The sequence below is a fragment of the Lepidothrix coronata genome, unplaced genomic scaffold (assembly GCF_001604755.1).
Source record: "Lepidothrix coronata isolate B3197 unplaced genomic scaffold, Lepidothrix_coronata-1.0 Scaffold138, whole genome shotgun sequence".
Lineage (NCBI taxonomy): Eukaryota > Metazoa > Chordata > Aves > Passeriformes > Pipridae > Lepidothrix > Lepidothrix coronata.
In genome coordinates this window covers 500,308-516,845 of record NW_016690318.1, presented here as the reverse complement: position 1 = coordinate 516,845, position 16,538 = coordinate 500,308, and the positions used below count along the sequence as shown (strand labels likewise).

Below are 16,538 nucleotides of genomic sequence, written 5' to 3'. Positions count from 1 at the left end.
CTCTGACTACTGCAGGTCATCCGTCTGTCCTTCAGCCTATGAGCTCCTGCGCTTGTTTGATCCCTCTCTCCTGCAGAGGATGCAAAACGGATATGTTTGTGTGCATATGTTATTGAAGGTGCTTTTAGATTTCCTGGAAAGTGCCTTTTCCCCTCTTCCCTTCCAGGCACCATTTCCAAGCCTTTTAGGCCACTAGGTTTGGCCTTATGATGTTTACCACACAACAGGGTATAACTCTGCTTTAGTTGCAACCCCACAACCACCGGGAATTTGTTCCTGGCTTTTAGGATGCTGAAATAGGAAATGTGTCTTATTTGTAGAGAATAACGTGTCACCACCAACTAATAATTCATCAGCAGAGCCAGGGGACATTTTCTGCCTGGGCAGAAGTGAAGCCCGGGGCGCTTCCCCCGCCCCAGCCCCGGGCCCCGGCGCCGGCAGGCGGGGCCGGATTGCGGGGGGGAACGGAAAGCTCCGGACCGGGTTTCCCGTTGTCCCGGTGCCATCCGGGGGGAAGAGTTTAGGTGGCAGCAACCCCGGGAGGGATGAGGACGGTGAAGGTGCGGTGGTTGCTTCTCCAGGTCGCTCCCTTCTCCGCCTCCGCTCCCCGCCCTTCCCTCGGCCGGCAGGCCAGGGGCCCTGGCCCAGGTGCGGCCCCGGCGCGGCATTGCGGCCGCCAGCGCAGCGCGGGGGGCCGGGCCGGGGGGTCACTGCGCGCTGGGGGACCCGGCGGGGCCGGGCGGGCCCGGGGCTCGGCAGGGACCCGCTGTGCGCCGCGGGAGAGCGCCCGCAGGGTGTCTGTGTTTGTCTGTGTGCGAGTCGGTGTCTCTGTGTGCGAGGCTGTGTGTGTGCACAGTCTGCTGTCCGCAAAGGCTGCTTCGCTGCTGCTTTGAGGTTTCTAACTGGATTTACGTGTGTGGAGAGTGTTGGTGACAGTCCGGAGGTCTCAGGCCCCTGCAGCAAAACCTAGGTTTATCTTTAAACTAGCCCTGCTTCATCGTCATAAATCTTTTATTTTGTTTGCTTCAGGAAGTGTTTTGGAAATATGCAAGGAAGATAGGGGAGAATAAGGGGTGTTAGCTTTGAGGAGCAATAACACTTGATTTCTGCACAACTGGCGGGTGAAGGTTCCATTTCTAGTGTGAGTTGTGTCCCCGTGGCACTAATCTAAACTTTTCTTTTGGGAGAGCTGGTGAGGAAATCCATCAGACAACACGTTTGTCTCAGTGCTCGTGTTCCTCTTGCTCTGTCACATACTATGTTTCATAAATCAGCAGCTAGATTTTCACTTTTCTGTTGTGTAGTTAGTATAACTGGAAGCAACTTACGTTTCTTCACCCATCTATTATTATAATTAATTTTCTTATATAATTGTTTCTGGGAAGCTGTAAGTATTAGCATGCCTCGAGGATCTGAGGATATACTACTAATAATAATGCAGAAGAACTCTCCATGGCAAATTTTGAAATATGTTGAATTTTCCAGTCTTAAGTGGCTTGTTTTGAATTACAGTAATGAGCAATTGGAAAACAAGCAAGAATATTTATCTGTATAGGGTCAACTATATGGGTGTGGGAATTTGAGAGATGTTTGTACAATCTTTTTTGAAAACCTCCAGTGTTGGAGGCAGAGCAATCTCCCCCCATAACTTATTTGTATGTACATTAAAAAAAGCTTTGCAGCTGTAAGGACAATAATGTACTTGAATCCTCTACTATAATTTGAAGCCATTTCCATTCACAACTATAAATGGTTTGGGAAACAGCTTATTTCTGTTTGCCTTAAAAGTGGTTCTTATGCTTTGTTTTGTAGGGCATGTGTTCTTTTTAATTGTGTCTCTTCTTTTTTTAATTTGGACATTCCCAGTTACTTTAATCCTTTCTTGTATATTTGGCATTTAAACTCAGATCATTCTTGATCTTCTTCTCTGAATTCATTCCAATTAGTTAATATGTTTGACTGGATTTGAAGGGCAGTATTCAAAATTGGATAGAGTACTCCAGCTGCATTCCAAACAGTAGTAAGTAATAAGAAAGATTTACGTGCTTTCAAAGCTTTACATCTGTTCATGCATCCTGGTATGGATGGTAGCTTTCGGCATATTCACCTTCTGTTCCAACTTAGGCTCCGGGTCTTTCCTGCACAACTATAACCTAGTAAGTTTTCCCCCTTCCAGTTGGTTATTCTGGTCTAAATTGAAGGCCTTGTATTTGTTCTTATTAAAGTGCCCTTCCTAGTTGGTTTGTTTGCTTTGTTTTGTTGAGGGTTTCTTGTTTAAAAAACAAACAAAACCAAGGCAAACTTCTCTGATTAGTTAAGACTAGATTTGAATTCAGAATTTTCTTCCGTTGTGGTTTCATGTTGTTGCAGCTTGCTGCCCTCTGTAATATTAAAAAAATAATCTGTAGTTAATCACTAAACAATACTACTTAGGAGGATCTTCTGTGGACCTTCAATGGTCTATATTATTTCTTGATTCTATTTTTCTGCATGACCTTACAGCCAAGATGAAAAGTAGTGTCAGTTTAATAGTAAATTGGACTTACACCACAAACTAAATCCTTATCACATAGGGAAGTACATTTTCTAACTCTAATTAGGACAAGCCTGTGTACTTGCAAGGCTGGCAGGAAGCAATATTCCAAGCTTGTCTTTTGCTCTTTGATCTTTAGCAGCAGCATGTTTATTCCTTAGATGTGTAAGGCAGAAAGCACCCTGAAATAGATGTGGAGAAGCCTGTCCTTAGTAAATAGGATTTGAAAATGTATTTGGGCCACACAGTAATGCCCATCTTGGCTCCTTTCTCCTTCCCCTGCATCCCCATCTGAGCCTTTAGTTTTTCACAGGGCAAGCAGATCACAGCAAGAAGCTATACTCTGCTTTTGACACCTTGTACTACAGAGCATTTTCCTAATTCACGAGATAGAAACTTTAAAAAAATTATAAGCTAAATACAAAATCCCTTGTGTAATGTGCCACAGCTGTCTCTTACTTCGGACTTTTTTCTTTGCATGTCATTGTAGTGTTTGAGCATTTTCCTGATGTGTAAATTAGGTCTGTATGACAGTATGTTATCTGAAATTCGTCAGTCTTTACAGTTCTTCTGCGGGAGGTTTTCTTTAATGGAGGCTGCCTTGAGCTGCACAGAAACTCAGCATAGCGGCGAAGCTTTTCTGCTTTTCTCAGACTGCCTGTCTCTAGCTTCATGGTAGCACAAACTAGAAGACATTTGGTGTCATACACTTAACTTTCTCTAAATTTCCATCTTTCACACAATGTGACAACAACTGGGAGGAAAAGGGGATGTCCTAAAAGTGTGGTTTTTTGCTTCTTCAAAAAAAGACTGAAACTGAGTAGCTGTTAGAATTCTACAGGAAAAGAGAATAGGAAAGTAAAAATTGACTTTTTCAACTGCTTTATCTATCCTGAAGTATTTCAGTGAGATTAAGTAAATTCTTAGTGTAGTGACAACCACATGTAAGGCAGACATCCAAATGTTACATATTAAGGCCCACAATTATATAGGAACAGGTCTGTTAGAGGTGGAACAATCCTACCAAATGATCATGTTTTCTTTCAGTTAAGCTTAAGAAAAATCTTGATTCACCAGATACCCTCAGTCTTTGTGCATATTTCTCGAATCTCATTGTACTTTTATTTAACTTGCTTTAAATTGCAGGTTTTTATTCTTTGCAGTTACTTTGAATAGATGTTTTGGATATTTCTGAATTTTTAAAAACTAAGGGCATTAACTGTGAAATGACGGGGTTTGGAGACACTGAATAAATGACTTTTTTATTCTGCTGGTATGTTGAACACATATACATACAGCTTGTCGTAACTGTGAGATACAGAAGACATTTCTACTAACTATAGTTTGTGGTGTTTTGATACTACAATTCACAAGTCGTAACTGTTATGCCCTTGCTTTAAAGTTTGCTCCCTCCATCCCTTTTATATAGGTAATGTAAGTAATTCTGTTGTTTGTACTGTGCTTGTGGACTGGAATACTTAATCTGTCTTAGATGCTTCAATTTGGGATTGATGTGACCAATTGAAATCAGTCCAGAGATGACTTAAAAGACCAATTTTTTTTTTTTTCTTGGTGGACCTAAAAGCAATACTTAGAAAACCCCAGAATTTTCCTAGTTTATAGAAAAGGAGATAATTCAGACTTTGAATACATAAAATTGTGACAGAGAACAATGAAAATAACTTTGTAGTAAAGAAAGGCTCCACTGAGTGCAAGGAAAAGCTTCCTATGAAGGTGAAACACTGGAGCAGGAGCCTTGCTGAGATTTTGGAACCTCCCTCAGTGGAAGTTGTTAGGGCCACTTTGGAGTGATCTTAGACATGAGTTGGCCTCATAGTGGAAGGCTTGGGCTAAATGTTTGCCTGAAGTGCTTTCTGGCTGTTCCTATGAATATTTTAATAACTCTTCTACACTCAGGAATTTGCAAAGGTATTGTTTCTTTTTTATAAGTCATTGAGCCTCAGCTGAGACACAGTAGCTTGCCCAACTGTGTTCCATCTGTTGAAAATCCAAGGAAAATTAATACTATTTCATTACTGTGGTTTAGACTAAAACAGTAATTATGACAAATTATGGTAACTACCTTTGTATTCATGACTTCACAGTATATGAATGGTTCGGTATCACAACTCTGATACTCTTGCTTTATAGTGAGATAGTGAACATAGCTTGTGGTTTTTCCATGTTCTGGGGGTTGTGTTTTTCTGGTTGTAGTTGATGGCTAGTGTGTTGCTCTTCCTGACTGGCTCCAGCATTTGCCATTTGAAAGAAAGTAGTATAGTTTTTCTGTACCATGTGACATAACAAGTGATTACTCTGTTACAAGGAAAGTATTTTAAGCCAAGTTAAATCAAGAGTATTCTAATCTAGGTACTTTTGGTCTCTTATGTAGAAAACAAGAGACAAACTCAGCAATCATATATTAATATAAGCTAAATAATACTCTCTTTCTTGTTTTAGGGACCTGTGAGATTTAAGAATATCTCTCCTAAGAAAATTCGCTGCTTCTACAGCCTTCCATCTTAGTGTGCAATTGATGATTTCACTTGAGGCACCTATCTGAAGAAACTAACAGTAGGCAAGGTGTAATTGCCCTTTAAAAATGTTAAAAGTTCAGCAGTGTGTAACAGCTGTCAAGATACCCAAGAAAAAGCCATATATTTGTGACATGTGCTATAAACAGTTTGAAACTCCATCAAAATTAGCTAGGCATTATCTCATACATACTGGTCAAAAGCCATTTAAATGTCATGTATGCAATAAAACATTTAGGCAGCTAGTCCACCTGGAGAGGCATCAGTTAACCCATAATCTGCCTTTTAAGTGTATTGTTTGTTATAGAAACTTCAAAAATGTAATAACTTTCTTAAAGCATCAGCAGCTTCATAGTGAAAATTATGAGAATGATACAAAACAAGCAGAAAACTCCATGAATTCTGAGCAAGGCAGGGTCACTTGTGGCATATTTCAGTGTTCTGTATGCTGGAAACCTTTTAAAACTGAAGAGAAGTGGATGCTGCATCAGTGTCTGAAGTCAGATCATCTACATGGTGCCAGAAAGAGAAAGAAAACTCACACTTGTGAATCATGTAACAAGACATTTCCATCAAGATCCAAGCTAGAAAGACACTTCCTTATTCACACTGGACAGAAACCTTTTAAGTGTTCTTCATGTGGCAAATCTTTCAGACAGTCAACACACTTGAAAATTCATCAGCTCACACACACAGAAGAAAGGCCTTTTCAGTGCTGTTTTTGTCAGAAGGGATTTAAAATACAGAGCAAACTTGTGAAGCATAAACAGCTCCATGCCAGAAATAAGACTTTCCCCAGTACTGCATGCAAAGCAAAGGCTCTTAAGTATCCCAGACCACACAGCCTGATGGAAGGGAAGAGGGATAGTTTCAAGAATGCTGACACACATGAGTCACAGGAGAATGACCCACATGATGTTCACTCAATTTATATTGTACCCTTTGAATGCCCAGCATGTGAGCAGTGTTTTGAAACAGAGCATGTTCTAAATTTGCACAAATGTTGTTGTCCAAGAGACAGCAGAAGTTCAAATAATGGTACAACAGCTTGCAGACACACAGTCAACATGAAAAATAAGATCCTGATGAAACTGAAGCGTACTGGAGCAAAGGCAACAGATTTTTCTCTGACTGACAGAAAAAAACCCAAATCAGGTCATGTTAGAAATCCTGACCTGGTTGCAGCTAGAGATCAGTGTTCTGATCAGCATGCCTCCACTAAACCTTCCAAGGATTGCCACAGCAACCTTGACATGCATAAGGCACTTAGTAATCAGATGAAAAGAACGTTGACTGTGCCACTACCTTGGCAAGAGTACCTGCAACCTCACAACTTGGGTGTTAATTTAAAAGGTGTGCTCACTGATGAAAGCATGTTAAACGTTGATGATTCACCGGGTAATAAAGATGATGCTTTTTATGGTTCATCAAATGATAACTTCTTTGATAATCCAGAAGTACGTCACTGTGCTTTTTCAGCTTCTGCTAAAAATATACATAACAGACACAAAGTGTGTCAATGTGACAGATGTGAAAAAATTTTTCCATCTTCATCCAAACTTCAAAGACATTATCTTATACACACGGGACAGAAGCCCTTTGGCTGTAATGTTTGTGGGAAGACATTTAGACAATTAGCTCACTTAAAAAGACATCACCTCACCCATACTGAAAAGAGACCCTGTAAAAGCCCCATTTGCCAGGTAGAATTTGAAAACCTGAACAAACTTTTCAATCATCAGGGAGATCGCATTGAATTTAAGTCTTCTCAGCCTGTGGGTTATTCTCAAACACCTTCACAGCCATCTGGCTTTCAAGAATTTGAGCTGATTCAGTCAAACCAAGCAGCTGAAATCAAAGTTGAAATCGAGTCGGGGAATTTTGTGCTTGACACCAGCAGTAGAAACCCACAGCTGTATTTGTGTAGTAAATTGTTGGAAACAGAGCAAAGCTGTTACAGTTATTGGCATAATTTTTCTGAAGGTACTGAGAAAAGTGAAGCTGTTAACAAATTGTATCAATGCAGTATCTGCTTTAAAACTTTTAAATCTCCTTCTAAGCTTGAAAGACATTACCTAATGCATGCTGGACAGAAACCTTTTCAGTGTTTAGTTTGTGGAAAAAAATTCAGACAGACTCCACATTTGAAAAGACACCACCTTATTCACTTTAAAGAGCTTAAAGCTTAGCTTCACTGAGCAACAGGAGAATATGTTGTTTTTATCAAAACTGGATAATGTCCTATGAAATCATAGATTTAAAATTTGGTTGCATAATTATTAAAATACTTATGTTAGACCAAACAATTAACTAAAGAGGATTATATTTTTCTGTTACACGGATGAGCTGGTGAAGAGTTAATATGCTGTCTTCAGAACTGTCTCCTTGTTATAATTTGTGAGATATGAATGTTGAAATGTTTTAAAAAATGCAAAAAAACTACTCTGCATTCCTTTGGCTAAATTAATTTATAAATAACATTCTTACTGTATTAATAGTGTTGCAGTAATCTGCAGTGCTCCATGAATCAGATATTTTAAAAGTTTTACCTTTTTCTGTGTAGTATTTTATGTTCAATGACAACTACCAGAAAAGTAAAGACAAGGTAATTGCCACAATATAGAAAAAATGGTCCCTTTACTTTCTTCTGGCTCCCTATATGTTGCAAGCAAAGGACACTTGCTGTATTTGTTTCATATTTTTAAAAAATGGATATTTTTAGAAAAAAGATACAAAAAAGGAAGAAAGTACAAAAGGGGAGAAATGAGAAAATGAGAAAAACGTGAGGTTTAATGAGAAAAATGTTGATGTGGCATTACAGAACATTCTGTTTTCTACAGAATAGAAAAAAAGGCTTTTTAATGTGCTTGGAGATCTATTCCTCATCTTGGAGATGAGAAATTAGATTATTACCCTTTTTATATAAAATATAAGGAGACAGTGCTAAAATGTTAGGATTTATAATCAATCCATTTCACTACTTGATTAACTCCACTTCCTTGTGTATCCCTCGCCTTCTCTAGCTCTTTTGGCCAATTCGTATATTACTGAACTATTTTTATGTAAGAGAAGTGGACAAGAAATTATCATTAACTTTACAAACGTGCTTACTATCTGTTCTAGTCTCCTTTCCTTCTATCATACATGTTGAACCAGTAAAAGAAGTGTTCTCCAAGATGTGATAATAACTCAGACAAGCAGTTTTGCCAGGAAGTCATGTTCTCATTATATTAAATATAAGAGACTGAAAATTACTTTTAGCTGAAATTAAGTAATTCTGATTTTGTATTAATAGAATCTGTAGCTATACTTTCTGGTAATTAGATGGCTTTGTCCTTTGTGCTGAAGAGGCTGGCAAGAAGTGTAAGTGCAGTGGAGCTTTATACATTATGAACAAGAATGAAGTTTGTTTCTTTTTTATTTTCCCCTGAAGAAACTACCTTTTAGGATACCTTGTTTGTTATACAATTTTCAGTAGTTGAAACCTGAAGTTTTAATCCTATTTCTAAATTAGTATCTGTAAGATACATGACATTCTCTATTTAAATAGATCCATATTTATTTAACTAAAATGGGTTTGATTTTTTTTTTATTTTTGAAGTGGTGTGAGCTTTGTAGTATTTCGTGAATATGAAGTGAAGGGTAAAGGGCGTTTTTATTTTCATACATGTTATTCTTTTCCATTTTCAGAGAAAATAAAACCAGGAAAAATACTCAGAAACAGTCTGTAGTTACTATGATTTTTGTGTGACAGACAAATTCAGTATATTAATAATTACCATAGTTATATATTGAGATTTTTTTCTCCCTACGTGAATTGTTTCATATTGAAAGAACACTGTATAAAATGTTTTGAAAGGATATTGCTGAGCTCTTTTAAAATACCTGTAATAAACTATTTATATTGTACTTTTATTGTATGCTTTTTTTTCAAACTAGAGTTTTGAAACTACTTAACATTCATTATGCAGAAAAAACTGCATATCAAAATAACTAACTTTGTATGTTAGAACAATAGCTTTTATTTCAGATATTTTTTATTATGAAGTATAAATATGTTTAAACATAATGAGATCTTTCTTAAGGAGTTACAGTCATTTAAAAATGCTATGTTTGAGAGTAATGTTTAGAGAACACTTTTTTGTTTTGAAAATATCAGTAAATGAAGGGGAGGTAATACAGAAAGATACTTTTGAGGGATGAATAGACATTTGTGCAAAGTGTTACTATCTGATTAATTTGCAAAGCAATGAAATCTTTGGGCTTGGATTTCAGAAGGGCAGTAAGAGCCACTCTGTTTATCTGGCTCTCTATCCCTTTATGAAAAGTTTTGTGTCAGTATAAATTCATGATTTAAGGGGTTAATTGCAGACATTAGCTAGAAAGGGGTAAAATCATTTCTAAGAGTCTGAAGTTGAAATCCTGTGTCCTTTGCAGTTAACAGTAAAATTCACTGGGACTGCCATACTAACTGATCACATTATCCATTTTCTACCTAGGAAATGTGGCTATGGATGTTTTTAAAATGTTTGTGCTGCACTGTCATTGCAATGTGTCACAAATGAGTGTTTTAGGTTGCTCAAAGAATCACTGGCAAAGGTATCTTTAAAAGCAGGTTTAATGTAAAAGTGAAGGCACGACAAAATTGGTTGACAAGGTTCACTCTACTACTTATTAGATGGTTAAAGCACATGGAGAAAAATCAGACTAAAATCTAAAATAAATCAATTTGCAACTAAAATCAACCTAAAATGATCTGTGTGGAGGCTGGGGATGGAAAAAGGGTAAGGATGGGAAAGAGTAAGGATAAAAGGAATAAGGGAGACCCTCCAGTTGAGGGTCTTCACAAGGTTCAGAGGGCACTCCCTTGCCAAACTTTCTCCTGGATTTGACCAATGGGGTGGCAGTTGTACCCCCACACAATGTTGGCAGAAAATCAAAACTTACATATATGTGTTCCTATATATGTCTACAGAAAAATTCAAAAAGGAAAAAAAAACAATGATAAACCACAGAAAAACTGTTTAATCACTTTTGTAGCTGCTTCTCATTGAGTGCTGGGTTTCTCCTTTGGCTGTGATCTGCTCTAACTATTTCACCCAGAGCCAACAAGAAAAGTTAGGCAAATTGAAGATAGACACAAAAGAAACTTAATTGAAGTTAATGAGACCTTAGGCTGGATCTAATGTTTAGTTTTCCTGGCTGCCTTCTAGTGTAAATGTAAAACTCTAAAAGTCATAATCTTGCAATAGTAGCTCATTTGAGTAACACTTTTCTAAGTACAGCTGAATGACTCTTAAATCAATAAAGACTATGGATTCAGCCTGTCTAATGGCCCCTTGTAATAATGTTGAAAATGCCTAGATCTCCTAAATAACTAAAGTGGTCACGGTTCATATTTCTAGTGCAAGGTTTTGTGGATTTTTAAAGTGCAAGTTCTAACTTAATAGCCTAGTTTTATGGTCTGATGGCTGTGGATGNGCAGTTATCATAAGGAAAATTGAAATTACAAAAGTGACTATGCTCTCACGTAATGTACTTTATCCAGGTTAAGCAAATTAACTGTACTTTTGTACTTTTTCATGTAATGACTAGTTCTGTCAAGCAGCTTTTAAACGGCATTTTTTTAGCATCTGTTAAAAAGGTGAATATTCAAAGTCCGTGCAAATGAAGGAGAAATCAGTCTTATGCCAACAAAATCACTCATAAGTGATCATATCCCTGTTCAGAAACTATTGTTCTAACATAAAAGTGTCATTATATCTGTCCTGAGTTATCACAGGTCTCTGAATGCTGTTTACTTCTGTTCTCTGCCATTCCAGTTCCTGTCTGCTTCCAGGATATCCTAATGTGTGATTTGATTCCGTTATGCATCTGACATGATTTGGATATGTTGCTGAAATGTTTCCTCATCACTGGAATCCTTCCAGTGTCCCTGGTGCTGAACTGTATGGATCTGTGAAATCCCATATGTGACTTCTAGTCCAAGAGTCATGGAAGTGGTGGTTGCACGTGTGCTGCCTTGGCATGCAAAATAGTGCCTGAGGATGTGAGTGCATGAAGATGCAAGAAGCTGACCGGTGATGATGTAGACTGTGGCCTGTCATTCTCCACTGAAAGTCATCTGGGTGTGTAGGGTAGTAAGAGCATATGGATATGGTGACTGTCCAGCTTTGCCCATGGCACTTGAATGTCCCTTGCTGACAAAGTGAAGGAAGGGAAACAGAATTACGTGGCCACTGCTATATGAAAAAGTAAAAAACTGTTCCTAAGCATGGTGTCTCCCATTTGTACTGCTAATGCACTGCACTCGTATTCTATTGACATAAAGGAAAACATTATCTTTCTGGCATACAAATTTGCATTATTTTATTTGTGCATTTTTTTAGGGTATAAATTTTAATCCTTAAGTATGTGTTTGCAAAAGGAGCTGGCTGAGCTACAGAAAATCAGATGATTTCCTCAGTTTCCACTTTATTTTGATTCTCACATGATCCTGAAAATACATCAGAGAGATTCCTGTTAGTGACAATATAGGCCTACTAAATTAAGTAGAAATCTGCTAAGCCATCTAGACACCTCAAATGCACCAGGCAATTTGAGGATAATTTTTAAGATCAAAACATGTTAGGATTTTTTCATGACACTGAGAGCAACCTTGGATTAGTATTTTGGCAACCTTATTTGCCGCAGTGCACTTTATCTCATATTTAGACTCTGGGTCTTAATAATAGCAGGTACTTGGGTAGTGAGAATATCTTTGTGAGAATTCCCTCAGGCGTTGAATAGCATGTCTGATGCTAGTGCAATTAGTGGAGGAAAAATGTCCATTTGCCAATAAGCTAAAATGATTTGTTGTATATTATTGTAGTTTATATCATAGTAGAAGGGGTTTTTTTCAGTAAGAGGAATTATTAAAAGTCATTAAATTATTTTTCAGTATTACACCATTGTGACTTTGCTGTCTTCAGTAGGTATTCTGTTTTATTGCCATTTTATCCTCTCTTAAAATCCTGACATGCTAATGGAAATGTCTACCAAAAACCTAGAAAATATGGAGAAAAGCAAGGATGAAAGCTTTAGGAGACTGGAGCTAGCTCTCAGCATCTTAGAATTGCTCTGCCTCCGATTAATTTTATGCTGCATATTAGATACACTTCAGTTTTGTCTGCAATCTGGTTTTTTTTTTTCTTTATTGTGAGGAAAGATATGTGATCAAGGATCTACTTTTACAATGATGCTGCAAATAGACCCAAATTTCTATAACACTTCTCATGCCAGCACTAGCAGAAAGGAAATTATTTGCCTTATAATCTCATTTCAGTGATGAAGGCCCCATGTTCCTCCATCAAACAGATTTATTTCGTATTAATTTTTTTCCACATAGAAACTTTATCACATAAAAGCCTCTCATAGGATTTCTAGCAAATATTTCTAGACCTTTTCTGGCCATTGGTCTCTTAAATTCTAACTGTGGTTCTGCCTCAGTTGGTAGGAACCTAGCTAAAATTCTCTGAAAAGAATTAGAATAGCCCAGAGTCTGCTCTGACTTGAGCTGTTACCCAAATGTGAGCCCAGCAACAGAAAGCTCAGAATGACACAAAGTCTCCTATTTCAGCATTCCCTTCACTAGATGCACTGCTGCTATTCTGGGATATCAAAGCATCTGGGTTGCTGAATTAACCATATTTTTCTCGAGTCATGAGCTGAGAATATCCATTGAAGTTACTGTAAGTTTTGCACAAAAATCAAGGGCAGTACATTGGCCAGAATGTGTGCTAAATAAATATTTATACACAAATCAGAATGCTACTGATGGCTTCTTTACACTTTAAAATTCTAAATATTTTAAGAAGCATCTGTTGCTAAACTGAGGCATAATTTTTGAAAGTACCCATATTTACTGAGTGGAAGTACACATATTTAGTGAGATGAACACGGTGACAAAAGCCTTGGACTAGAAGAATACACATAAATAAAATAGTTAAAGGAACGTTACATGATTGAATTAAAGCTATAAAGAACAGACTGAACATTTAGTATCTATGAATATTAACTGATATGAAGGATAAGCTATAATCAAAGGAATAACCCCTTGTCATTGTGCCTAAGCTTTTTACATGCTGAAGGATTGCTCTGATCTTTTTTGAGAAGCTGTTCCAAATTTTATTTACCTGAAAGCAGGTTTAAATCAATATATTTCTTCTACAATATCAACAGGTAAGAGACACAGGAGATTTCAGATCTTTTTTGCTTAATGTACATAATATTCTGTTTCTGTGCCATTCATCCCCTCATCCCTTTCAAAAACTTAGATAACATTGCAAGGAATGTTTCAAAATGTTGCATATTCATAGTCACTTTCCTCCTTTGGTTAGAAGAAAACCTGTATGTGCAAGTTTGTATATATACATGATGAGACCTGTAATTCTCCTGTGTGGAGATTTCTGTTTCAGAGCTTTTCAGAGGGATGCCTCTTGAAAAACCTTGTGTTTATGTGTAAAAGTCAACAAGCTAAGATAAAAGCTGATTTTAAAGTGGTATGTTCTCCTAAGCTTGAGAGCCTTGCTTCACAGAAAGCCTCAACGGGCTTGATCATGCATGGGAGCTTTAGGCCTAGCTTGAAATTGTACAGATGAACCAGCAGGAAAACAACCCATGGATAGCAGAGCGTGGAGCAGTACAACAGTGCTGTCAGTGAGCTGCTTCTCTGTTCACCAGAGTGGTGTTAGCTATAATGGAACAGTCTCCACCCTGGAAAGGAGGTTTCAATATTTTCAATTCCGCCTTATGTCAGGGGAACCTCTGTCATTTCTGCTCCTCTGGCCACCTGGACAGGTGGCAGTAGAGTTGTGATAGCCACCCCATTGCTCCAGATCAAAGAGCCAGGAGTAGCTGCTGTGCTGCAGTGACCAGGCTGAGGCACATGGGGAATCATCTGTCCCTAACACAATGCTTGCTCGGAGGAGAACAAGTCAGTTGTCCATCAGACAAGATGGTGGTTCATAATTTTCAAGGAATCTGGTGACTGGACTGGGTAAGGTAATTCCATTTGGCACCCTGACTGCAGTGCTGGTATTTGTCACCTGCTTTGGAATAAAACTTTTACAGCAAAATGTACATAGGTGCAAGATGGTATCCATACTGAGTCTGCATTTCAGTGCAGGGTTTATTTATGTCTAAGAAGCTGAAGGGTAAACCTCTGTGTGAAAGAGAAAAGGAAAAAGTGAAATGGCATTTATATTAGAAGTATGGCCCTGCTGAATCTAGTTTCACTGATCATGTCTCACTGACAACCCTAAAACAATAACAAAAAAAAAAATCAATTAATATTGGAAATCCTTATCAATTAATTGTTTGGAGTTTTCATTGGTAGAAATTAATAATTTCTGTGACTCTAGGTAGAACCTAAAATAATCTAAAAGGTAGACAAGAAAGAACATAGAATCAGCTCCTGCTGATTATCACTAGGTACTTTCTGACCTACTGAAACTGTGTTCAGGAGAGTATCATTGAGATAAAAGCAATGGGCAGCTTACTGGTGACCTTGGCTTACACAGTTTGCAAAGAGAGGGAGAAAAGCGTATTTTTCTTAGCTACAACAATATAGAAGGGCAAGCATCCAAAACAAGAAGAGCTAATTAAGCAAGAAAGCAGCATAGAATATAAATTGACCAGGACTAGTTATACCAGCCTAGAAATGAATAATAGTCTTGAAAACTATCTACTCAAATGTGTGACTTGTAAATAATACATGTCTTCATGAATGAATTAACAGATTTTTTAAAGGAATATTTTATTTTCTTGACATGTTAAGTCAGTGAGTACAGAAAGATGGAGAACTTCAGAGAAGGCTGTGGGGATGACAGGGTACGGGGTATTATTTTTCCTCAACTACAAAGGAGTTTGGGGTGGAAAGTCTCAGATGTGCCTCCACTCAGGGGGGTAAACTGAGCATAGGCATTCAAGAGACCAGTCTTAATAGACAGTTGTGAGCTGGGGTCAGAGTCACAGAGGGGGACATAGGTACAACACTGGGTGTCGTTATACCTGCTCTAACCACAACTCTTTAAAGGTTGCCCTGCTCTTGAGGCTTGAACGTGATGTATTTTTCCAAACCACTGATTTATACTTTTGCTATTCATTTGTAGTCCTACTGTCCCAGCAGTCTCTAACTAAACAATACGCCTTATAGAGAAAAATGTAATGCATTATTTATAGGGAGGGGATCTTTATCATTTTATTTGATATTGTCACTTAGGCATGTAATCATATTACCTACCATTAGGCATGTGATATTAGTTTCTGATATCAGAAGCTCCTTCAGCAAATGAGAGCACTTAAATTACTTCTGATCTGTGCTCTGGAATGACCTCTGTTGCCACATTGACTGGATTGACTGTAGTGAAGTTTAAGAAAACTGATCTCGTCACAGGCACACCCAAGTGCCAAAAGATAGGTAAATGTGGATTCGTTCTTGAGCTTTCATAGCTTTGATAAAATATGGAAATTTGCAGGTTTTGACACATGCCTGATGATCTATCATAGGCAAAAGCCAGAAGGTTTAGGTTAGCCTTACAAAGCTGTTCTAGAAAATTTACCAAGTCCAAAATGCATTTGCCTCTCCCGATTGTCCATCTTAAACACAAGGCTCCTACCTGAAAGCCAATTGCAGAAGCTTCCCTATTTTCAGCCCATATTTATAGGTAATATTTATAGGACATTTCTTTGTCCTTTGGTAGTTCCTTCCTTTCCTGTCATTTATCCCTGTAGTTTACTTATGGATAGCAAAGAGTAGTCTCTTCTTTTTTGTTTGCCAAACTGACAAATTTTTCTGATACATGCAAATATAAGCTATGTATGTTGACTTCTGAGGCAGGCAAATATACAGCAACCAAAGTGTGGAAGGCAACTTGGGGAGGACACTGTAGGCAGTATTATCCGCTAAGATGCAGCAACATGCTTATACGGCTCAACCAGCCAGCTCAGGTGAATTTTACTTGTATTTTCTACACCTGTCCATAGATGCAAGTGCTAGCAGTTGTACTAGGTGATGGAGAAAGGGCAGACACCAAAAGGTGTAGTTGTATTTGCATAGATTTTGATTAGCCTAAGTCAGTCACAAGCTACAATCTCTAAGCTGTTTAATTTAAGCTGAAGCATCTTAATGCACTGGGTTTTTAATATCAAAATTTAAGTATAAGGTGGGGTACATTGGTTCAAATGTATTTTAAGTGCTTTGCATTTACGTATTTTTCATCAAATACAGATCTCTGAAGGTTTCAGTGACTAGACAAGACCATGTTCAATCCTTGTTATTTATAGAATTTTTTACTGATACTTTTGTAACTTTTTGGTTTTACTAGTTTTCATGCAGAAAATGTAAATTTTCAGGGTCTTCTAAAGTAAAGGCATGTGGTAGGCCTGTTTATTTGAATGCAGCAATTGTCTGATCCTATTCAAGGTACTGT

At 37.8% G+C, this 16,538-nt stretch overlaps 1 protein-coding gene and 1 long non-coding RNA gene across 4 annotated transcripts in view; one reads left to right on the top strand and one right to left on the bottom strand.

Moving 5' to 3' along the window:
• The first annotated feature begins 489 nt into the window (after positions 1 to 489).
• Positions 490 to 8,967, top strand: ZNF770 (zinc finger protein 770). Of its 3 annotated transcripts, none has more exons than XM_017827369.1 (2): positions 490 to 648; positions 4,994 to 8,967. In XM_017827369.1, the coding sequence occupies exon 2, from the start codon at positions 5,136 to 5,138 to the stop codon at positions 7,254 to 7,256; it is 2,121 nt and encodes a 706-aa protein (XP_017682858.1). In that variant the 5' UTR covers positions 490 to 648; positions 4,994 to 5,135; the 3' UTR covers positions 7,257 to 8,967. The 3 variants fall into 3 exon arrangements, with proteins under 3 accessions (XP_017682858.1, XP_017682860.1, XP_017682859.1); XM_017827371.1 differs by having other exon boundaries at positions 491 to 560; XM_017827370.1 differs by having other exon boundaries at positions 498 to 581.
• A 2,306-nt stretch (positions 8,968 to 11,273) lies between these two features.
• LOC108503434 overlaps positions 11,274 to 16,538 on the bottom strand; it is a 42,591-nt gene continuing 37,326 nt past the window's right edge. The window contains exon 4 of the long non-coding RNA XR_001876826.1: positions 11,274 to 11,563. This is a non-coding gene — a long non-coding RNA (uncharacterized LOC108503434). The remainder of the gene's footprint in view (positions 11,564 to 16,538) is intronic.